This window comes from Aspergillus sydowii, assembly GCF_001890705.1.
Source record: "Aspergillus sydowii CBS 593.65 unplaced genomic scaffold ASPSYscaffold_11, whole genome shotgun sequence".
Classification (NCBI taxonomy): domain Eukaryota; kingdom Fungi; phylum Ascomycota; class Eurotiomycetes; order Eurotiales; family Aspergillaceae; genus Aspergillus; species Aspergillus sydowii.
This window is the reverse complement of record NW_024467869.1, coordinates 995134-1016787: the sequence shown is the minus strand read 5'-3', so window position 1 is coordinate 1016787 and position 21654 is coordinate 995134. Positions and strand designations below refer to the sequence as shown.

At 49.3% G+C, this 21654-nt stretch overlaps 9 protein-coding genes across 9 annotated transcripts; 5 read left to right on the top strand and 4 right to left on the bottom strand.

The window, feature by feature from the left end:
* Window positions 1-74: 74 nt before the first annotated feature.
* Window positions 75-1991, top strand: ASPSYDRAFT_34671 (uncharacterized protein; the record flags this gene model as incomplete). Its single annotated transcript, XM_040845270.1, has 2 exons — window positions 75-958; window positions 1007-1991. 2 exons carry the CDS (start codon window positions 75-77, stop codon window positions 1989-1991), a joined length of 1869 nt encoding a protein of 622 aa, XP_040699571.1.
* Window positions 1992-2413: 422 nt separating this feature from the next.
* ASPSYDRAFT_60652 (60S ribosomal protein eL13) lies at window positions 2414-3558 on the bottom strand (the record flags this gene model as incomplete). The annotated part of the gene is made up of 5 exons (XM_040849885.1): window positions 2414-2851; window positions 2940-3098; window positions 3236-3282; window positions 3402-3435; window positions 3556-3558. The coding sequence occupies 5 exons, from the start codon at window positions 3556-3558 to the stop codon at window positions 2414-2416; spliced, it is 681 nt and encodes a 226-aa protein (XP_040699570.1).
* Window positions 3559-4418: 860 nt separating this feature from the next.
* On the bottom strand, window positions 4419-5834 carry ASPSYDRAFT_34669 (uncharacterized protein; the record flags this gene model as incomplete). Its single annotated transcript, XM_040845269.1, has 1 exon — window positions 4419-5834. The coding sequence occupies one exon, from the start codon at window positions 5832-5834 to the stop codon at window positions 4419-4421; it is 1416 nt and encodes a 471-aa protein (XP_040699569.1).
* A 1439-nt stretch (window positions 5835-7273) lies between these two features.
* Window positions 7274-10246, top strand: ASPSYDRAFT_158059 (uncharacterized protein; the record flags this gene model as incomplete). The annotated part of the gene is made up of 1 exon (XM_040842699.1): window positions 7274-10246. The coding sequence occupies one exon, from the start codon at window positions 7274-7276 to the stop codon at window positions 10244-10246; it is 2973 nt and encodes a 990-aa protein (XP_040699568.1).
* A 193-nt stretch (window positions 10247-10439) lies between these two features.
* ASPSYDRAFT_92883 (uncharacterized protein) lies at window positions 10440-11573 on the bottom strand (the record flags this gene model as incomplete). The annotated part of the gene is made up of 1 exon (XM_040852747.1): window positions 10440-11573. The coding sequence occupies one exon, from the start codon at window positions 11571-11573 to the stop codon at window positions 10440-10442; it is 1134 nt and encodes a 377-aa protein (XP_040699567.1).
* Window positions 11574-12262: 689 nt separating this feature from the next.
* arp6 (actin family protein) lies at window positions 12263-13856 on the top strand (the record flags this gene model as incomplete). Its single annotated transcript, XM_040849884.1, has 4 exons — window positions 12263-12761; window positions 12840-13548; window positions 13597-13659; window positions 13718-13856. The coding sequence occupies 4 exons, from the start codon at window positions 12263-12265 to the stop codon at window positions 13854-13856; spliced, it is 1410 nt and encodes a 469-aa protein (XP_040699566.1).
* Window positions 13857-15199: 1343 nt separating this feature from the next.
* On the bottom strand, window positions 15200-16264 carry ASPSYDRAFT_157886 (3-hydroxyacyl-CoA dehydrogenase family protein; the record flags this gene model as incomplete). Its single annotated transcript, XM_040842676.1, has 3 exons — window positions 15200-15930; window positions 15986-16085; window positions 16136-16264. The coding sequence occupies 3 exons, from the start codon at window positions 16262-16264 to the stop codon at window positions 15200-15202; spliced, it is 960 nt and encodes a 319-aa protein (XP_040699565.1).
* Window positions 16265-16486: 222 nt separating this feature from the next.
* Window positions 16487-20253, top strand: tof1 (putative DNA repair protein (Tof1); the record flags this gene model as incomplete). The annotated part of the gene is made up of 4 exons (XM_040851074.1): window positions 16487-16666; window positions 16729-16959; window positions 17017-19131; window positions 19184-20253. The coding sequence occupies exons 1-4, from the start codon at window positions 16579-16581 to the stop codon at window positions 20251-20253; spliced, it is 3504 nt and encodes a 1167-aa protein (XP_040699564.1). The 5' UTR covers window positions 16487-16578.
* ASPSYDRAFT_429353 (PhzF family phenazine biosynthesis protein) lies at window positions 20226-21579 on the top strand. Its single transcript, XM_040846564.1, has one exon. The coding sequence runs from the start codon at window positions 20546-20548 to the stop codon at window positions 21485-21487; it is 942 nt and encodes a 313-aa protein (XP_040699563.1). The 5' UTR covers window positions 20226-20545; the 3' UTR covers window positions 21488-21579.
* The last annotated feature ends 75 nt before the right edge of the window (window positions 21580-21654 follow it).

Sequence of the window (21654 nt, the reverse complement as noted above, 5' to 3'; positions counted from 1 at the left end):
ACAGCAATGGTCGCTTGATATAGAGCACAAATAATATCAATAACAGCACCTCAACAGTCACCGACGCGTCGCAAATGGAGCCTCCCCCAAGAAATGTACCCGAACGACGTTCCCCGTCGAGACCTTCCTTTCAAGCGCCCACGAAGGCGAGTTTGGCGCGGTCACATCCCGAAATTCTGGAACGTGCGTTGAGTAGATCTCCAGCGAGAAGGCCCGCGCGCAAAGATGACCAGCAAACAGCGGCTGAAACGAGGGCTTTTGGGCTGCGGGACAGAAAAGCCCTCAGACCCTCAATCACGTTGACACAAAGCCCAGCAGAGTCCCTCAATCAGAGTCAACAATCCCCTCTCGCACTCTCCAATCGGCGATCCAGTGGACTGGCGGCGTTTGCTGCACCCCCGAGACGCGTGTCAAAAAGAATAAGTGCTTCAGATTTATTATTCCAATCACCAACGGCGTCGCAAGAAAATAGGATGCAGGCGAGCGTGGAAAATACACCGGAAGACCAGTTGGCGTCTGAGTTAGGCAGCGCAACAGGGGACTTTAGTGGAGATATAGAGGGCCCTTCGTTGCATGACGGATTCGAGGAACCTGATCTACCCCCAACACCGACCCAATTAGGCCTGGAACCTCCACCTGGGAGACCTAAAGGGATATTTAACAGTAGCCCTAGTGTACAACATGGAAAATGGGCGAAGCGACGAGCGACGGGGGATATGGAGAACAGCCCGTCCAAACTCAAGACTGTAGATTATGGTGTTGAGCCAGAAGACTTAACGGAACATGTTGCGACTATGAATGATTCTCTTTTTCCTGAATCGGTGGTCAAAAAAAGGAAGGTCAGGAGAGAACTTTCAACTGACCTCGAATCTTTCAACCAAGACATCGTCAAACTCGAGGGTTTGTGCGAGAAACTTCAGCAACAAGAAGATATTGAACCCCATCTGAACGATTTAAGGTGAGCGCTTGCATTGCCATTGATCTAACNAAGCTAATGACTTGCAAGTTCTCTTTTGATATCTTCGGGTCCGTCTCGCGCCAACTCGGCGAATCTACATTTCAATGATAATCCAATTTCATCCCTTATATCGACATTACTGCCGTTTGGCACGATGCGTCCACCAAAGCCACGTCGACATAACCTAGATCTGAATCCGTTTGCTCTTGACCATAACACCTATACAGACTCATACCTGTCTGGGCTTGCACCCTTGGAAATCACATCGACGTCGAACACCACCTCCGCTTCAAAGCCGGGCCATTTTACAGAAAGGCATCAGATCGTACTATCCGCACCACGCCCATTTCCTCCCAGTATCTACAAGATATCGGTTTCCTATGAAACAATCCTAGATATGCAGTCTCTAGTGTCTTTATCGGCAAAAGTTGACGAAAGACCCCAAGACTATCTCCAGCAATGGGTGAACAAACGGCTGCAAAATCGCCTTCTGAAACTGGATGTTTCTGGACTCTGCTGGGGTATTAATCGCTATTGGGAGGCTCTAGTATCGCGTGCCCGAATTTGGGCTCAAATAGAAGACCTACACTCCTACCTAATTCCTAGTCGCAACAAATCTACTCATTTTGGAAAGTCTATGAAGGTTGGTGACCTTCACTTGAGAAACGCAGAAATCATCACGACCTCAAATATGCGACAAATACTCCCTCACCTCGAGCGCACGTCCATGATCTTTGAGTCGAAACAAAAATCTCTTGCAGCTCTCCTTCTATGTGAACTGACCATTGACGAGTGGAGCGGCGAGCCGGAGCTAGTGCCCACTATATGCATATCAACTTCGGAGTTCGACGGTGGCTCAAGTGAAAAAGTGGAACATGAGGCAAAGAAGCTCTTCGAGACGATGTTGAGCGAAAACACCAAGCACCAGGCAGGATCCGCGGGCGGCTCTGATGGCCAAGCCATCATAAAAGCTACAAGTTGTGTGCTAAATGTCTTATTTGGGAAGGATGGCAGAAGACAGGAATATGCATAGTCTGGGTCAGATTTATGAGACTACGCGCTCCATGATCGATTCGTCTTTACGTCGTAGAGAGCTACGTACCAATCTCGATGCTAAATAATGTCCACATTCTGTAAAGCCCAGATACACTGTCGTTTGAAAGGGGACGAGTGCGCATGTCCTAAAAGCCACACAGGAGGTTGGGACACAGGATTCAGACATTTGCATTTCATTCAGGGTAGTTCAGAAGCAGCTTTTTTTTATCTCTGATTAAGGACAAAGGAGATGAGGGAAAATGAGGTAAGTAGAGGAAAGTTGGGACGCCAGCCAATCCCACGCCATGCCACAGTACACTTAGTACGTAGGAGTAGAATATTCCCCAATGTGAAAGTCGACGACCAGATTCATCATTAGCTGAGAATTTTTGAGCGCATAATTGTTTAGGTACACGGAATTTATTTCTTAGCGGCAGCCTCCTCCTCAGCCTTGGCCTTAGCACGCTTCTCCCGGATACCCTTGTAACGGGCCTCGCTGCGGGCTTCCCGCAGACGGCGGTATGCAGCCTCCTCACCCTTGGGGAGGTCGTCGCGCTTGACCTCAGTAACGGCTTCCTCAGCAGTAGCGTTCTTGATGGGCAGGAGAGAGCCAACGTTCGTGGTGTAGCCCTGGGTCTGGCCCTCAGCGGCGAAAGCAGCCTTGGCAGCGTTGACCTCGTCAGCGGAGGAGTCGAGCTTCTTGAATTGACCGCTCTTGCGAGGGAAGAGGATCAGGCGAGCCTTGTAGTCCTTGAGGCGGGCGACATTGGCGACGAGAGACTCCTTGGAGTAGTTGTTGCGGCGGTGGTCAACGGCAATACCGATGGTAGGCGCGAGCTTCTTGGGGATACCGGCTTCCTGTTGGTTGCAAAAAATAGATGTATAAGCTTCCAATTCCATTTACAGAGCAATGCCGCTCAGTCCACAATAATTGCAGATTTTTTACCTTCAGCTCAGCAAGAGTGAAACCACGACCGGCACGGACACGGCGGTTGTACTTGACGGTAGGGCACCGCACAACGGGACGCAGCTTGTCAACGGGGCGAGGGGCAACGGCGGCGGCCTTTGCGAGACGGGCCTCACGACGGCTGTGCTTGCGACCGGGCTGTATTCCAAGGAAAAAATCCTGTCAGTTCATCGAACTCATGATTGTCGGGTAATAAATTCGTCTCGATAAAATTCCATCATCCAGACTTTTCATCCGACACAGATTCACCGGGGAGATAATCGAAAGATGCGTACCTGCTCGAAGTGCACGCGGACACGACGTTGCCAGTCCTTGTGGAAGTCTATTTAATCCATCAGTTAAGCCGACTCGCCAAAAGATCCCTCCGTCCATCGCAATTCCTAATCGCATTCGTTCCAAAGAAAACCAATCTCTTATTCTCGATCGTCGGGTGCCACTCACGGTGCTTCTGAATCTGGTTGTTGTGCTTGATCGCCTATATCACGAAGAGATATCCAGTCAGCACACGGCCTTTCCCTTCGAACAAAATAGAGCCTCTTCGTCTCTCGCTCTATCTCATAATATCAGAAACATAAGAATGCCTGAATATACGCACCATTGTGTCGGACGGGGATCAACCGGGAGCTTGTCGTGGTCGTCGTGGGTTGCTGGTCGTATCTCAAAACTCCTCCATTAGTGGAACTTTTTCTGGTTGTGGCCAACCGCGCGGGACTCACTCACCGCCTCGCTTAGCGAGCTGAGCCCTACCCTCCTTGCCCGATCCGGAACCCTCTCTCGAGCGGCAACATCTGATTACTCAGGTATGTGGTCAAGAGCGAGAAATGGATTAAAGTGGTCAATAGTACTGTACTTCGTACTAAATTCATGTCCACCCTCTCTGCGTTGTCACCATGTTTACCCATAGTTAATAAATAGCAACTAACTTAAGTTAACTAACGTGATGCTCTTCCAAAGCCATTGGCACGTGACTTATCTATTAGTCAGTTTGCACTGGTCGACAAAGGTAAACAGATCATGATCCATCCAGCTAGCTATCCGATGCAAAAATGTATGCAGAGCTCTTTCTTAACTTGACTGCTTATTTCATTTATGTTATGAACTCAAAGCTACTTAAATAGAACAACGTTAAAAATCTTTGCATCGTAGTATTTCAATAACCAGCAAAATCAAACCTTCAAACAGTTGCAGTACCCAGGTAATAAACACCACCAATTCGCCGCATCAATACATGTCATCCATCAATCGTCATAAAATGCCTGCGATGGGGGCAGTTCGCTCTAAGACGAGGGGGGTAGAAGAAGCACTTGTCGCAACACAATCCCTGTTTTAAATAGTACACGCCATGTCAAAACACCAAAAAGCGCATATGATGGACATATCCGACAAAAGTAACGATGAGACAATTGCAATGACAACTGGTCGTGCGAACGCATGAATTAAACTGCGTCATACTATGTCTCAATGAATCCCAAGACCCACCTGGTCCTCCGGTTTTGATTTCTTCGAGCTCACACCATCCAAACTTGCTTTGCGTTTGAGATTACTCGCAGGGCGGTCAACACCAGTCTTTCGCACTTGGCCGAATAGCTTTGTCTGCAGAAGTGTGCTAGACTTTGATGCCGGATTGTGCACGTCCTGTTTGATAACTGGATGGTTACGGCGAAGCATGCTGGTTGTAAGACCCGCCCGGGAGGGTGGAATATCTTCTTCGGTTTCGGCTTCCTCTATATCGGAAGCAGATATTGTGCTATCCCTATCACGGTTCTCATCACTAAAATCTCTCCCAGGAGTGACATATTGGCTTTCCTGATGGACTTTGTGTGTCTGAGATGGTGTAATTGGGAGCGAGGACAGAGAATGGCTACCTCGCACGTGTCCATTTGAATGATGTCCATGGGCTCGATGCCGATGTGGCGTCGATGCCACACTAGGGGATTCCCTGTTGAGAACACGATCCGCGGCAAGAAGAGCAGCAAACGGGTTAGTGCTATCATTTCTGTGTAGATGATGGTCGCTGTTGTCCACGAATTGGGGCAGGGACCTCCGGTGAGGAGTTTGGACACCAGCTTGGCTCGGAGACATTGGACCGTGCTCAATCATCCGCGAAAAATGTTCCCGATTCTCTCGAATGCGCTTCTTCAGCAACTGGTTCTCTTCTACCAACTGATCCGACTGGTCTTTTTCTTGCTCAATAAGCTTCTTCGCTCGTCGCAGCCTTCTTTCAAGGGTAGTATTGGCCCTCTCCAGCTCTTGATTACGTTTGACCGCAAGTTCCAGCTCGATATTAGACATATGAGGCACGGGCTCTGCGTCAGATGGGGGGTGACGACTGCGATACTCGGTGCTTTGAAGAATCTCGGCCTCTCTCCTAGCAAGCTTATGCTCAACCTCCGCGCGTTTGATAGCCACATTACTCCTAAACGACAAAAGTCCATATTGCAATTTGAAATGAAGGGCGGACACGCGAGACTCTCGAGCTACTCCAAGAAGCTCTTTTGCAATGGCGCGAAGTTTGTTCTCGTCAGCGGCATCAATTTCCCCGGCCGTAGGAAGATTTTCGGACGCTCCGTATGCTGCACACAGTGTTTCTTCAATGTCCGGGGAGGGCGCCAAGTACGAGCTCGATCGAGATCTTGACCTTCGCGGAGCTCCAGGAATCTGAGTTGATGGAGGTGGAGTCATGTCTGACGAAGGTAATGACGGAGGTGACATGAATTTGAGGTTGTCGAAGTGCGGTGACTGGCTTTCAGCTCCTGCACTCAAACTGGGAGATGCGGAGAGAGTTGCGCGCTGCACTGGCGTGGCCGGGCGGGATATTTCTACCGGAGGGCCCAAAGAACCTTGCGACAGTTGAGGCTCGGGGTTCTGCGACATGGTAACGATATAAGAAAAAACGGAAAGATGTGTTGTCAGCGTGGGGCCAATATCGCACTGATTGCAATGGTTAGTGAATGTGCTGGTTAGAGGGTTGTCATAAGGCGTGCAAGACATACCACAGCTGAGACAATCCTCGTGGATCTAGAATAAGACTGGAGAGCACCTTTGTTGGGGCAGTTGTCAAGAATATATGTAGGCGTCGGCGCCAATATTCAGGAAACTGATCGAACGGGCGCCCGAAATGTGGCACCGGAGGACCGCAAGTCAAGTATGCACTTGCGACAACGGAACCCAGCACAATTGCTTATCGCTTAAGCAGGTCAGTATAGGTACTTCAGAAGCAGAAGTTGAAGAAGATGATAGAATTAAGCGTTCCGAAGAGCCAGGCCCGGTAGGCAACGATAGCGGGGTAGGTGCGGAAGACTCCAAGGAGATAAGAAGATCAAGGGGAGGAAAGAATGGAAAGCAAACGAGATAGTTCAGAATGATGTGAGGAAGCAAGGAGGACAGCAGATAGAGGGGGTGGTTTGATGCCATATGATGAAGCGGGCGGCGGGAGTTTCGCATTCGGCGGGAGGCTGGGAATGCGGACCAATCACATTTGTTAATGAGTCCAGCCGCGCGCCAAACTAGTATTAGGCCGGATGCGGAGATCTTGGGCAGATAAACAGGGCTGGAGAAGCCAGGTAACTCAGGCAACGAACTACGGTCGGAGCACAGATCACAAATAGATCCTCGTGCGTGTCTTGGTCTTTTGGCTGTCAAATAGGTATTTTGTGGCAGTGCGACACCAAGGTTGACGGCTTGTTCAAGTCTAAAAACTTAGCCAAAGTGCTATCGCCAGGCTATTGGATCGTTGCCGCACGTATATATTCTTGCCCAGCCTCCTAAAAAATCAAACCCACATAAGAAACAAACTGATTACGGAGTACCTATGCAATATATTCAGTTAAAGTACAGGGATATTTGCTGTAATACTCCGTGACACTCTGAATCACCCCCACTTCTAGAGTTTAGTTACCTAGTTAACTGTAGTTAACTAGTTAATGTTCCAGCGGGTTGGTTAGTCAGCCCCAGGGACAGTCGGAGAGTAAACAATTACTTAACCAAGTACAGTAACATAAACATCGAAACAACCTGAAGATCTATCACACGCAGACTAACCACTTCTGGTTCATGCTCTCTTTTTCTTCCCCCCTTTGACATGCTTCCCAGGAGCTCATGTGGTTTCTCCTCAGACAACTTCTCTCCTGCCTTGCTTTATTGCATTACAGGCCTTCTATGAACATTTCGTCAGATTGTTGTTCTTCTTTCAGCCATCGAATATTGTTTGAATAAGAAACCAACATGGGACTGCGCTGAAACCTCCCGTGCTCTTTGAGAGCTTGTTCATCTTCAAAGTGATACAGTGGTGACCACTGGAATTCGATGCCATTATGGATCAGCAACCGAAAACACCGTCTCGCCCAAGCGGGATTCCTCGGCTAGTTTCCAGAATTCCCCTACCAACATCAACCGCCACACCCTCCCTCAGACCCTCGCCATCCCGCGAAAGACTGCGCGCTGATCCCGGCCTGAAGGCCGCTCGGCTCCGGCGACCCTCGGAAGAACCAGAGTTCAAAAAACCGCTTCCCCCAGCAGCGCCTCCAAAAAAGCTTCAGAATGGCTATCCGCAAAAGCGAGTTGTTTCCAAGGCCGAAACAAGTGATGGGGGAGGCTCGGATACCGAGAAATTTTTGGACATGGAGCCCGATTTTGAAGTCGATACGCTATCGGAGGACATCCAATCGCGGGGTCGCACACGACCGTCGCTGTCAGAGAGAACAATTGAAACCCTTTCTCAAATCCCACCCTCTCCTGCCTCCTCTAGAAGGCCATCAAATATCTTCAACCCCATTAGCCCGATGCGATCACCGTCCCGCCCACCGTCTTCCATGACTAGTTACTCAAGGTCACCCTCCAGGTCTTCCAACTCGCGTCAACTGAGTGGAAATGACTTTCTATCGGGCCCACCATCCAATTTACGACTGCCGTCAAGGTCTCGCCCACCATTACCTACAACTGGTTCCACCAGTGACCACAAACTTGTAGCTACTGTCGATACCCTCCCGAAGACAACAAAACCCGTGGCAAGACGAAGCGTTTTTGGAGGCGCAGGTCTAGCACACGCCGCTCCAGAACCCCGTATTGCATTGAGTAAAGGACCGAAGCCAGCTGAAGCGGATGTCGAGCTTGCACCATCGGCTCTCCAGGTGAAGAAAACTCGAAAGATTCAGTCAAAATCATCATATTCGGGGCTCAATTCGATGGCCTCGATATCATCTGCAGCCAATTCTACGTTGCCAGATGCATCTTCTGAGTTGCAGCCAGAGCGGGAGTCTAAAAAGACATCTAAATCATCGAGTGCGTTGAGGGAGAGTATCGCCAAGGCGAAGGCGGCACGAAAGGCAACAGTACAGAAAGGACCCCAGAAATCGGACCTCGATATGTGGGCAGAGATTGATATTCAAGACCCATTCAACCAGAACTCCCGGGATAAAAATAATGGTTTACTCCGAAAGAGACTGGACGCAGGCCGTACCTCGGGCCACCTCAATATCGCAGCCATGTCATTGACCACATTCCCTGATGAGGTTTTGAGAATGTACGATTTCGACCCCAATGCGACTTCTGACTGGTACGAGAGTGTGGATTTGGTCAAGTTCATTGCTGCAGATAACGAGTTCACGGAACTTCCAGATGTGGCCTTCCCAGATATTGACTCGGATCATATGGACCTTGACGCAGAAGAGAAAGGAAACCAATTTGGTGGTCTGGAGTCCTTAGACCTACATGGTAACCTGCTACAGAGCCTCCCGATAGGTTTCAGAAGGTTGCAACGACTTCACACGTTGAACCTCTCTAACAACAAACTAAGTATGAACAACATACACGTTGTTCTGGAACTGGCGGGCCTACGGGATTTAAGACTTGCGAAGAATAGTTTAGAAGGCTCTTTTCTTCACGGTATCGGTCGACTTGGCAATCTTGAAGTTCTTGATCTTCATGAAAACTCCCTCACTGATCTCCCCGACACTCTCGCAGACTTGAGCTGTCTCCGGGTCCTTAATGTTGGACATAACCGACTATTATCCCTGCCGTTCGAATCAATATGCGCTCTCCCTCTGAAGGAAATCATTGCTCCTAAGAACAAGCTACAGGGCGCGCTGATTCCCGCCTCCGTACACAAACTCGATGCATTGCAAAATCTGGATGTCGTTGGCAACGCGCTCACGAAACTTTCCGAGAACGAAAACTTGACCTTGCCTGGGCTACAGACTTTAGCCATCAGTATGAACCGTATTCAGAACTTGCCTGATGTCTCGTCCTGGCAGGCGCTTCTGACTTTATCAGCCGAGGATAATAAGATATCGGAACTCCCCCAAGGGTTCACTGATTTGAAAAACGTTAAGAACGTCGATTTTACGGGTAATGACCTCTCCAAGCTGGACGAGAGGATTGGGATGATGGAAAACCTCTTTACTTTTCGAATAAGCAACAACCCTCTTCGCGAGCGCAAGTTCCTCAGCATGACTGTGGAGGACATGAAGCGCGATTTGAGAAGCCGATGTGAGCCAGAACCTCATGAAACAGATGACGAGGAAGGTTCCGTCGCGACGCAGTTCACGCTTGCGCCAGAGACGCCAGCCCAGACGTCTGGCTGGCAGGTCAAACCAGGAGGCGTACTTGATCGATCATATACCGAGATGCAGGAGCTGGAGATTCAAAAGTTGGAAAATATTAACTCGAGCGATGTTAGGTATTTGTATCTGCAACACAATATTTTGCGCTCTTTTCCTGTTCAAGCGCTTGGCATGCTTGCCTCCCATCTGACAGATCTCGACCTATCGCATAACCCACTGGACGGCTTGTCACTTTTCGCCTCCCCATTGGAGCTACCGAGCCTCCAGACGCTCAATATAAGTTCTACAGGCCTAACTAGTCTCGAACCGCTTATGGCCAGCCTGAAAGCCCCGTCGCTTACTTTTCTTGATGCGTCGTCTAATAGTCTCTCTGGATCTCTTCCGTATATTCGGCAAGTGTACCCAAAACTCACAACATTTCTTGCTGCAGAAAACCAATTTGACAGCTTGGATTTCGAAAGTGCACAGGGGCTCCAGGTGCTTGATGTAGGCAACAACAATATTGGCTCTCTTCCACCTAAACTTGGCTTGCTGCGGGCTGAAGGTAACAGCGCAAATTGGGGCGGGGGCTTAGCTCTGAGGAGGTTCGAGGTCGCAGGTAATAGCTTCCGGGTTCCCCGATGGCAGATTGTCGCTAAGGGAACCGATGCTGTTCTCGAATGGCTAAAGGATCGGATGCCTGAAGAAGAATTGTATGAATATGAATCGGGAGACGAGGGGAGCTGATCATATGCACGAAGAAGCTCACAGTCATCAACAACACAGCCAAAGTTCGCGCTATGTAATGTATATATAAACTAGTTCGTTTCTAGGTTCATGTTTTAGTCGCGGTTATTCTCCCGGGAAATTAGAATCCGGTCATATATATTCCTATTTACCAGTATTATCATCCAATGTCATTAATTCAAGTATGGTATGATTAGCCTGATTTTATATAGGTGGATTCATCCACGATCCTGCTGACTTCCTCGATGACCTTGGTCCATGTCTTTGACCAGGTTGTGAATTTATCTCCTGTGATCGCCTGATCATCAGACGTCTGCTTTGAACCCCAGGGAAATGCAACCAGATCGACAGCCTTGCTGGCATACTTAATGGACTTTTCCAATTGATGCCTGTATTTTTCAAGATCATTTTCGTACAGCGCGCCCGCTACTTCGTCAATATAGTTCGGGATCTGCCGTAGACTCAATATCAAGGATTCCAAAATTCTAATGCTGGACGGCACGAGTGGAGTGGGCGCCGTCTTTAGTCGATTCGAAATTATGGTGGGGTATATTTGAGCGATGGGCTTCAAAATTCGAAGTGCGTCCTTTTTCCGCGCATGGAGTGCCGCACTACCTTCTTCCTCGTCCTCTCCCTCCCTCTCAGAATCTCCCCCAGCCCCAGGTTTATCCGAAACCGCGAGACGCTTCTCATCATCACCGAGAAGGTCTTCAAAAAACTCATCGCTTTCTTCGTCAGGGTCCCACGCTTCAATCTCTTCGACCGCATCCCGAACCAAGTCCCTATATTCCTCCGCCCGCTTGACCATGAAACCGACAATGCCTTTCGCAGCAACATCAACTAGCACATCGCAAGCATCCCAGACGCGACCAGCGGCCACTGTAATCGTATCCTTTGTTGATTGGCCTAACTTCCCATCCGTTTCTCCTTCCGCAACAACCTGAACTTCTTTGACTAACAAAGATAATTCCTTTAGGGTTGTAACGACTAATATGCGAATTTCTTTCTGGAATGTCTTGGTGTGGGATTCTGGCGTGATGAGGAGTGTGGCTGTAACTAAGGACGGGAGGACGGATTCATTGAGGGCCGAGAGCGTGGTCGCAACTGCAGAGTGGGTAAAGGGCGGGTTTATTGTTAATAGGGAGAGCTTCGTAATATGAGACTTCAGCGCTGTTGATGCTCCTGAGAGGAGGGGCAGGGGGTCCAGCTCTTCGGGCCCTTCTCCGGCCGTAGGCCCGGGGTTGCCTTGGGAAGAGGATAGGGTGGACTGGAATTGGTCAACAAGGGTGAGGGTTGTCGCCAGGACAACCTGCAGTTTCCTCGACATTTTTGAATAGTGGGTTTCGTTTGCCTCTTTGGATGGGAGGAAGAACCGCGAGGACCGGGTTGCTTGAGACGTTGAGGAGAAATTTTTTATGATGAATGATGATAGAGCGTCTGAACTGCGGGGCCGCTGATTAGGGCTGAGCGGGGTCACCTGTCATCATTCCTAAGTTATTTGCAGTTACATATTCCGCCTCGAGGATCACTACTCGAATGCCCACGAAGGGATAAGAAGAGCGGAAAGTTCTTACGCACAGCTCAGGGACCCCTTCATCGTACGGAGTTATTCGTGGCGCTCGATTTTCGTTGTACCTGACAGGTTCCTCTTCTAACCGGAGCCCCAAAGTGAGTTTCGAATCTAAAATATGAGTATGCTTGGGTAGCTCATATCCAAAAACATCATCTGGCTGCAAAGTATATAGGTTTTGGTGATTAACTCTTGCCACTAAGATTTTGGGTGACATGATGTGGCGCGCCCTAACAATGTGCCCTATTTCTCCTGATTGGGGGGATCAACCGGGCTCCGACGACATCTCCGATCTCCCGCCCAGCAAAAGCTTCCGAGCTCCCAGCTTCAAGCTCGACCACCAACGATCTTGCTGAACGGGTATTAGCAACCTATCTTTAATCTTATGCTCAGTTAGTATATATCTTTGATTATTGGCCGTGTCCCCTACCTGCTGAAGTCCAAAAATGGGTACCACCAAGCCGCGTCCTGCCGGAAAGAATTCTGCCGCGCAAGCGCAATCCCTTCCAGAGAAAACCTTCATCATTGATAATGGGGCGTACACAATCAAAGCAGGCTATGCTCCGGCCTCATCGCCCCCGAATGAAGAAGAAGAAGAAGCTGCGTCGGCTTGTACCGCTATACCAAACGCGATTGCTAAAACCCGCGGAAATCGAATCTACGTCGGGGCGCAGATTGGCACAAACATTACAGACTGCAATGAAATGTTGTTTAGGCGGCCCGTGGAAANGGGATATACTGTAAATTGGGAAGCACAGAAAGAAATATGGGAGAACTCATTTTTCGATGAGAAAACTGCGCGGAACCAAGAGTTGCGCGTCGCGGACCCTGAAGATGTGACTCTTATATTCGCGGAGGCACCTAATGCTTTACCGGCGCTGCAAAAGAACGCGGATGAAATTATCATGGAAGAATGGGGATTTGGGGGGTACGTGAGATGCATTGGTAAGGCTGCAAACTTTGTTGTTTGACTTTGTTGTTTGCTATTGACTGGACACGGCTAAACTGACGGTTGGTATACAGGTCCGTCATTGAATGCCTGGACCGAGATTCAGTCGTTATTTGAAGACCAGGTTTCACAAAAGCCTAGTTCAACCGCGTCTCCTACCGAATGCCTCCTTGTGGTCGACTCCGGTTATTCCCACACAACCATTACACCGGTCTACAAAGGACAGCCCCTTCAACGTGGGATCCGAAGACTCGACCTCGGCGGCAGACATTTGACAAATTACCTCAAAGAGCTGGTATCAATGAGGCAGTATAATATGGTGGATGAGACATACATAATGAATGAAGTGAAGGAGTCAGTTTGTTTTGTGAGCAATGATTTCGGCGGTGATTTGGAGCGGACTTGGAAGGGAAACCGCAAGCGTGGACAGCCTGCCTTTAGGGAAAGCGTGGTTGTTGATTATGTCTTGCCCGATCCGAATGGAGGTAGGAAAGGATTTATGCGCCCTCACGACCCTCTATTAGGTTCTAAAAAGAGGAAAGCTGTCCTCGCCGGCGCTAGCGCGGAGCAGCTTTCCGAAGATGTTTTGGTCCTTGGCAACGAGCGCTTTACTGTTCCAGAAATTTTATTTACCCCTAGCGATATTGGCATGAAATCGGCCGGTATATCTGATATAATCTTGCAGAGCCTCTCAGTGCTACCGAGTGGGCTACACCCAGCCTTCTTGGCCAACGTCTTGGTGGTTGGGGGCAACTCCCTTCTTTCTGGTTTTATGGAAAGGCTGTAAGGAAACAACTACTTTCCCTATGTGTCATTTACTGACGTTAGTAGGGAAACTGAGTTGCGCCAGATTGCCTCTGCAGAGTGTGTTGTTAGGGTTCGGCGACCTAAAGAGTGAGTTTCTTGCCTCTGGCTGCATGGCCTGGTGTTTGTGCTGATGGTTCTTGAATAGTCCAATCCGTTCTGCTTGGGTCGGGGCATCCCGTCTCGCAACCAATAAAGAAGAGCTTAAGAAAATGGCGATTACTCGCCAGGAGTATCAAGAGAACGGATCGGCATGGGCAGGCCGGAAGTTCTCTGGCGCTCTATAAACGATTTTAGCCATGACCATGAATGAAGCAACATTTCAAATCTACCAGCTGCTGGAATTTTTATACCCTTGTTTTGGCTCTGCTATCGGGTTATTTCTATATTTTCTTTCTCTGACTTAACCCCAAAGTTATGGTAAGTTCCGCCCGTGGTTGACTTATTAGTATGCGATTTCCGACAAGACTGACAGGTTGTACTTTGTAGGCCTACATTGCAAGCGGACAGAATCACTTATCCATTCATCCCAATGTCGATGGGTCAACTCCGTCAATTGCCATGACAAATTCCAGCTGGACATGGACGTGCTAGCTGAATCTAGGATGTTCACTGAAACAACACCCACTGAAGGAAAATTTTGGCATTGTCTTGGGCTTCAGGCCTTCCTAAAAGATGGGCCATGAGTAAGGATGGCCGATGGTTGTATTTCATATATTCGACCTGCTTCCCAAACAAGTCTCATAACAACATATCTCAAGCTCTCCGACTGCTGACTGACTTAACCGCCGGGAGCGCAAAGAACTAGAGGACATGGTCGAATATGCGCGTAACCATTCATTATTGTTCCCTCCCGGCGCCAGTGAATGGCATCAGCCAAAAAGGACAGCTTTCCAATATTTACCAGCAGAGGAAATGACAGCGCCTAAATCGAAGGTCAAAGAACGAAGCGCACCGCTATATAGATATTGCTATTTGTCCCGATGTGTCGTGCGGAAACGAATACAATCTGAAGGGGATCCGCGTCAACGAGTCCCAGTTTCCCGTTCTTGGACTTATGCCTGTCCCTTATTGTCATGTATCCATTTGTCTTTGGTGTCGGGCACAAACTGATACGGAACCTTCGTTGATGGATAGGAAGCAGTGGGGGGAGTGCTTCTATTGCCGTAGGCTAGGAAGAACATGACAGACCGCACCACTACGAGACGCTGCTGTGGTGTGTTGATTATCTGTTGAGTAGCGTCTTTTGCTCCCCTCCTGCTCCTACCTGGGGCTATTCAACCTTTAATTACTCCCAGCTGCCATTGTTGCCGCAAGGTTAAAAGCGGTTGTGTCTGTCGCCGGAAACGACATGTTCAACTGGCAATAAAAAACTTTAAGAATACTACCTGGGCTATTGTGGGCATTACAAAGCCTGAAGAGCCATGACTATGGTAAAACTGTTGCCTTGTTGGCACTATTGCTATGTAGAAACTCCATGCAGTCTGCAAACTGGGGTTGAATCGTCGTTTGTTTCAAGCTAGTGGATGGGGTATTTGATTTTCCTGAATTTTTCGCTCACAATTATTTTCCAATACAGTCTATCTCAAAGTTCTTTCGAAATATCATGGTTTGATGGATTCAATGCCCCTCAGTAGTCATAGAAACCTTTTCCGGACTTTTTGCCCAACCACCCCGCATCGACCATCCTCTTCAGCAATCCAGATGGCCTGTATTTGCTGTCCCCAGTTTCCTGGTGCAGAACATTCATGATGGCCAGACATGTATCTAGCCCAATGAAGTCAGCCAATGTCAGCGGTCCCATGGGCACATTGGTTCCGTTCTTCATGATATTATCGATGTCCTCGCGCCCACCAACCCCGGTCTCAAGGCAGACAACGGCCTCGTTGATGTAAGGCATGAGGATACGGTTTGCTAGGAAACCAGGCGAGTCCGCAGAGACGGATGCGATCTTACCCATGCGCTGGACAAACGCAATGGATGTATCAATGGTCTCCTTGGAAGTTTGCAAGCCTGCGATGATCTCCACACCCTTTTGGATAGGAACGGGGTTCATGAAATGGGTTGAGATCACTCTCGACGGGCCTTGAAGGTCCTGGGGATTTGTCGTTGTAGCGGCAGCGATCTTGGTTATCGAGATGGATGAGGTGTTTGTCGCCAGGATCGCATGCTTAGGTGCGATCTGTGCGAGTTTGTTGAATATAGACGTCTTCAGATCTGGAATCTCAGGGACTGCCTCGATGACAAAGTCCACTGATGATAGGTCGTCCATTTTCAAGGTAGACGTGATCCGGCCGCGTGCTGCGTCCGCTGCCTCCCTTGTGATGCGCTCTTTGGATACATCCTTATCCAGTAGTTTGTCTATGGTATTGATGGTTAGTTGGAAACAGGCCCGTGGACACGAGGTTCTACCCACCCGCAAACTTCAGGCCCTTATCAAGAGAGCCCTGGGAACTGTCGACCAGGGTCACTGGAACCTGAGCTTTTTGGGCAGCGACGAGAGCAATTCCGAGACCCTAACGACTATTAGCTTATTCTACGCTTGGGTATGTGCAGGTCAACAAACCATCTGTCCAGCTCCAATTACTCCCAGCGATTTGACCTCGGCAGCACGGACGGCGGGAGATGTGCTGAACGCCCGAGAGCCCATTGAGGGGCCTCTGCGACAGAGAATGTGGAGCGAAGGAAAAGGCATCGTCAATATGGTCTTGAATTCTGGCGAAGAATAACGGGAACACTATAAGATATTTAGAAATAAAGCAGAAGAGAGATCTTGACTTGCGCTCAATCTACAACGGATGAGAAGCCCATGTGATGTCATCGGCTATCCTCGGCTACCCGGCTCCTTAGTTTCTCCGCCTTTGTATCCGACTCCCGCCCGCAACGCGGTGACGCGCGATCGACGCGTGGTGATTGGCCTTGTCTCGACGCGAGCTGTCAATTTGATTGCGGTTGAGAGGGCGGCGACCACAAACACCAAAGGTAGCGAGATACTTTCAACGGGCCGTGATGGAGGAAGAAGTGGCCTTTAATAACCAGACCGTTGAGGTGATCGACCCCGACGTCCGCTCGCACGTCTATAGTTTGGTCACAGCAGTGAGTCTACGTGTTCCGATATGATGAATGTAATTGCAGTTGACTGACAATTCTAGCTTGGAGGTTTCAACGGCGAAGATGCGGGCCGATACATGCTCGGCGATGACGCCCTGTCTTGCTTACGGGATATCAAGCGATGGCTAAAACTGTACGACGAGAAATTCAACCGAATGGATGTTGCGCGCTGCGTAGGGGAAGCGAATCTTGTCAATGGGGACCTTATCCAAATCCTGGCCCTTTGGTGGAGCGATGGACAACAGAGCAAATATATGTCAAGGATTGCGCTAGCCTGTAGTAAGTGGTTTGCACTTAGCTTTCCCCGTAAGAACGTGGTATATTGACAGATTGCAGTCGAATTGCTAGTCCCCTTGACTTGGCCATTAGAGATTCATGGCGAAATGACGATAAACCACCATCGTCACATACCATACTTACAACAGGCCCAGGTGTCCTACAAACGCGGTGTACTTAACTTCGCGAGCTGCGGACTCCTGCGAGCTGCCATTCGAATCGGCCTGCCTAGCATGGCGACTCCTCGGCCAGAACGGACAACTCGGGACGAAGGTATACTCAAGATTATGCTGTACTTGCTCCGGAACATTGCGATAATCTCTGCAAATGCGCGTCTTGCCGCGGAAGGTGAGGAAGAAGAGACCTCTAGGTCGGCGACGGTCAACGCATTCCATGATCAGGATGTCTTTGCTCTCCTGCTTACCCTGTGTTCAAACGTGAGCGAGGACTTCAACATGTTGGATATTCCGCTTCTTGAAACCTTGTTTCACATTGTTAAAGGCATCGACGTCGAGAAACTTTTTATGGATGATGCTCAACGGACAGCCAAGCGGACTGATGAACTAAATGATCTGCTACAGCAAGAATCATCTTTGCGAAGGGAGTACGCGAAGAACGCACCAACAAGACACGGCCGTTTCGGGACGATGATCTGGGTTAAGCGAGATGATGCCAAGTTGTCAACAGTTTCCGGCCAGGACGTGCTCAAAGATAGCCAAGCGACTCTACTCAAGATGGACCAAACCAAGAAATGGAACAGACCTAGGCGTGGCCGAAAACATCAGGGTTTGACGGCAAACAATGATTTCAGCACACCGGTCCATATCAATCAGACTGCCACAAAAAATCTGCGAATGTTCGTTGAAGAGTTTTTGGATTCAGGGTTTAACCCACTCTTCGTACATGTCCGCAAGGCAATTGAACGAGAATCTGTTCGTGTCCTCGAAGTTAATAAGCGCCACTATCTCTATACTGTTGCATGGTTTCTTGGAGCAGAACGCGCTCGCCGTGCCCGGCAACGTGAGAAGCACGCACGAAGTGAAAACCCCGGGAAGGAACTGGAACAAGATAGTTTCGGGCTAGTTGCCGGGGTCTTCAACCAGGAAACGTTCGTTTTTCTGAACAGATCGATGCAGTATAGCCTTGACCATAAGGAGTGGGAAGATCTTAACGCCGCCATGCGGTGTTTCACACAGATATTATTGACGATACAAGAAATGGCCCAATCACCACTTGAAGAGGATCAAGAGATCGCTGAGAACATCCAGAATCGGATTTTCTACGAGGAAACTACCCATGATCGCATACTTGCCATTATTCGTGGGTACACGGATCAAGGATTTGGCTATCTTGACGCATGCACGGAGCTGTCCCATGTGTTCTTGCGGATGCTGGAACGCTATTCTAAAGAGAATGTCGATATGCAGGTTAGATCGCGACGACGAGCGAGAAAGAAAAGGCAGGATGAACAGCCAAGCAATGAGGACAATGACGAGGAACTGGGATCTGAAAATGAAGATTATGCCGAGGCCGAAAAAATGTCAAGAGAACGTAAGTTTGACTTTACACGTTTTGCTGGGAAGTTTTGCAACCAGAAATGTGTCGATACCTTCGTGGCTTTCACCAAATTCTACAAGGAATTGAACACAGATCAGCTGAAACGCGCCCATCGTTACTTCTACCGGATAGCCTTCAAGCAAGAGATGACTGTGTTGTTGTTCCGAGTTGACATTCTTAATCTGTTTTACCGCATGATCAAAGGACCGGGTGGAATGGATTCTAAGAAACCCGTTTTCAATGAGTGGGAAGAGTTGGTGAAACAGCTCGTACGCAAACTCACGAAAAAACTCGACCAAAGGCCTGCTTTAATCACCGAGCTATTGTTCAGTAAAATTAACTCAACCGCATTCTACCTTGAATACGGACACGAAAGGCAGACGATAACTACAACCAAAAGACCCCCAGCTGAACTAGAGGTTGACCCCAAGGCAGCTTCCACTGTGGAGGAGAAGCTCACTATTGTGGTTGCTGCGTTAGTCAAAGACGAACATATTGCAATGGCCAAGTGGATCAGCGAGGTTTTAGGGTCGGCAGCTGATGAAAGGGAAGCATGGGAACAGAATGATCAGGATGTCGACCTTCCGGAGTCTCGAGATACTCCGAACCCCATAATCGGTATGTGTCTCTTAGTTCTATCATCAGGGACGCCTCCACTAACATGTTTTAGTTGTCAAACCGCAAGATGAATCGTTTAAGAAGGCTATGTTCCTGAACGCCAAACTCCGACTCCTGATGACTATGTTGAAGTTCGAGCGGCTAGGGCAAGAAAATGTCGAAGGCATATCCTGGGTTATTCCTTCTGGACTCCAATCAGCCGAATTGCGAGACTCAAAGGCTGTTATTGATAGAGTACTAGTGGTTGGGAATACAAACGAGCGTGACCCCAATGACTTGTTGCGCCGAAAGTATGGCGGCGAGCCGAGGCGGAACACCGACCTAACAACCGTCAATGTGAATTTTGGATCGGACTCCGAAGGTGAAGATGTAATCCCTGATGGACCACTGTTTCCTCCAAATCCCCAATCCAAATCTAAAGTGCTCGATGAACTGAAAAAGCGAAGAAAACACAAGAATAACGGGGAGAGGGAGCCAATTGATGATAAAACATTGGAACAACGTCGTCAGGCGCAACTGGAGAATACTAGGTCCCGTCTAGCGAAGATCAAGAGTGACTTATACGTTCATGCTAGTGACGAGGAAAGCGACGAAGAGGGGGACCAGGAGTTCTTCCGTCTCGAGGAAGGAAGACGCAGGGAACAGTCCGAGCGGATTAAGAAGGCATTGCTTCTTGGGAGAACTGAAGGCTCCGGAGGCATCTCTAAAAAGAAACGAGGAAAACGGTCGAGTGCCAGCAGCGGGCGTGAAGCGGGTGGAAAGCGACGGAGGCATAGTCCACAAGCTAGTCCTGAGGTGGAGGACGAAGACATTCTTATGAGCGCCACGGGTATGCTGTCGCGGGAGAGCTCTGTGACATCCTCATTAGATGGAGTCGATGACATTAACAAAGATGTATCGGAGACCCCGGCAGAGGATGAGCTTTATCTCGATGACGACCTAGCATTCAGCCGAGACCGAGAGATAGGAGCCGAACCGCTTGTTGGTAAGGAGGATGACAGCACCTCTAGCCCTAAAGAGAACGAAGCTGCAGCGGAAGAGGACGAAGAAGACGCGCCTTTGGCGGCTCCAGGTCGCAGACGCATGCGGGCTGGTTTTGTCGTCGAAAGCGACTCGGAATAATGCGACACATTTTCGTGATGAGATACGAGGAGTTTGGAGTTTCTGGGTTGGATTGGATGCATATATAGCAGTCATTGAACGTTGAATAACATCAGTTTCCACAACTTCTGGCTGGCCGTGACTCATCTGCGCCTTCGACAGTGATGACTCAAGGCATTGACGAATGTGGGGAATCCGGCGGCCTCTAGTCCTCCATATTACCTACGTAGATATAGCCTATAACTTTAATATCCGACCTTTCCCCCTCGTACACGAAGCCGTTCCAAAACTACATCACTCGTGTATTTAAGAAATGGCAAACAACGTCAACTTTGTCACCCTCGACGTCTTCACCACGAAAAGGTACGAGGGGAACCCTCTCGCCGTGGTCTTTCCCCCCTCCCCAACAGAACCCCAACTCACTCAACACCAAAAGCAAACCATCGCGCGCGAGTTTAATCTCTCCGAGACAATCTTTGTCCACCAGAAGACAGGAACCGGCGAATCCCGCACCATCGACATCTTCACCGAGAGCGCCGAGCTTCCTTTCGCGGGCCACCCGACCATCGGCGCTGCGTCGTGGTTTCTTCACCACGCACCAGAGCAAGACGCCAAGGTGACGAGTCTGCAGCTAAAGGCTGGAAACTTCCCGATTACCTTGCAGGATGCAAACTTGGGTGTTGTTGCAGCGCGTGTAGCGCATAATGTGCACACCCACGAGAACAAATACCCTTTAAACGAAGCGCTGCGACTCTATCCGTCCTTGAAGCCGTACCTGGCGCCTTCGTCGGTTGCTCTGTTCTCTGTCGTGAAAGGTATGAACCAGCTTCTTGTTGAACTGCCCTCACTTGAAGCACTGGGCGCTGTGACGACAGCGTATGGGGGCCAGGCGGCCGATTCGGCGTATCTAGATGCAGGGTGGGTTGAAGGTTTGCTTGTGACGTACTTTTATGTCAGGGACGTGGAGGATGAGAAATTGGGGAGGAAAGTTATTCGCACGAGGACGATCATAGGAAACCTTGAGGATCCCGCAACAGGAAGTGCAGCAAGTGGGTTGGCGGCGTATCTTTCGTTGAGTGGACGGGGGATTGGACAGTTCAAGTATGATGTTGTGCAGGGAGTGGAGATGGGGAGACGCAGCGAGATTGGCGTTGAGGTGGTGATTGGGGAGGTGGGTAGGATTGAGAGTCTGACTTTGATGGGCAGTTCTGTGAGGGTGTCTGAAGGCAGAATTGTGGTCCCTGAAGATGTCTGATGTTTTGATATATGCCGCTGAACGACGAACTAGGTGGGCCTTGATATTCACATATTCACCAGCAAGCTGCTGCCGTAAACAAACATTACACTTCCCCCAAAACAAATGTAGCACGGTTATTGTTGTTTTTGCTCTGTGTGCCTCTGCCCTTGCATCTTTCTCAATTG

Coding starts and splice junctions, on each gene's coding strand:
- ASPSYDRAFT_429353 (XM_040846564.1), top strand. CDS start 20,546: ATGGCAAACAACGTCAACTTTGTCACCCTCGACGTCTTCACCACGAAA.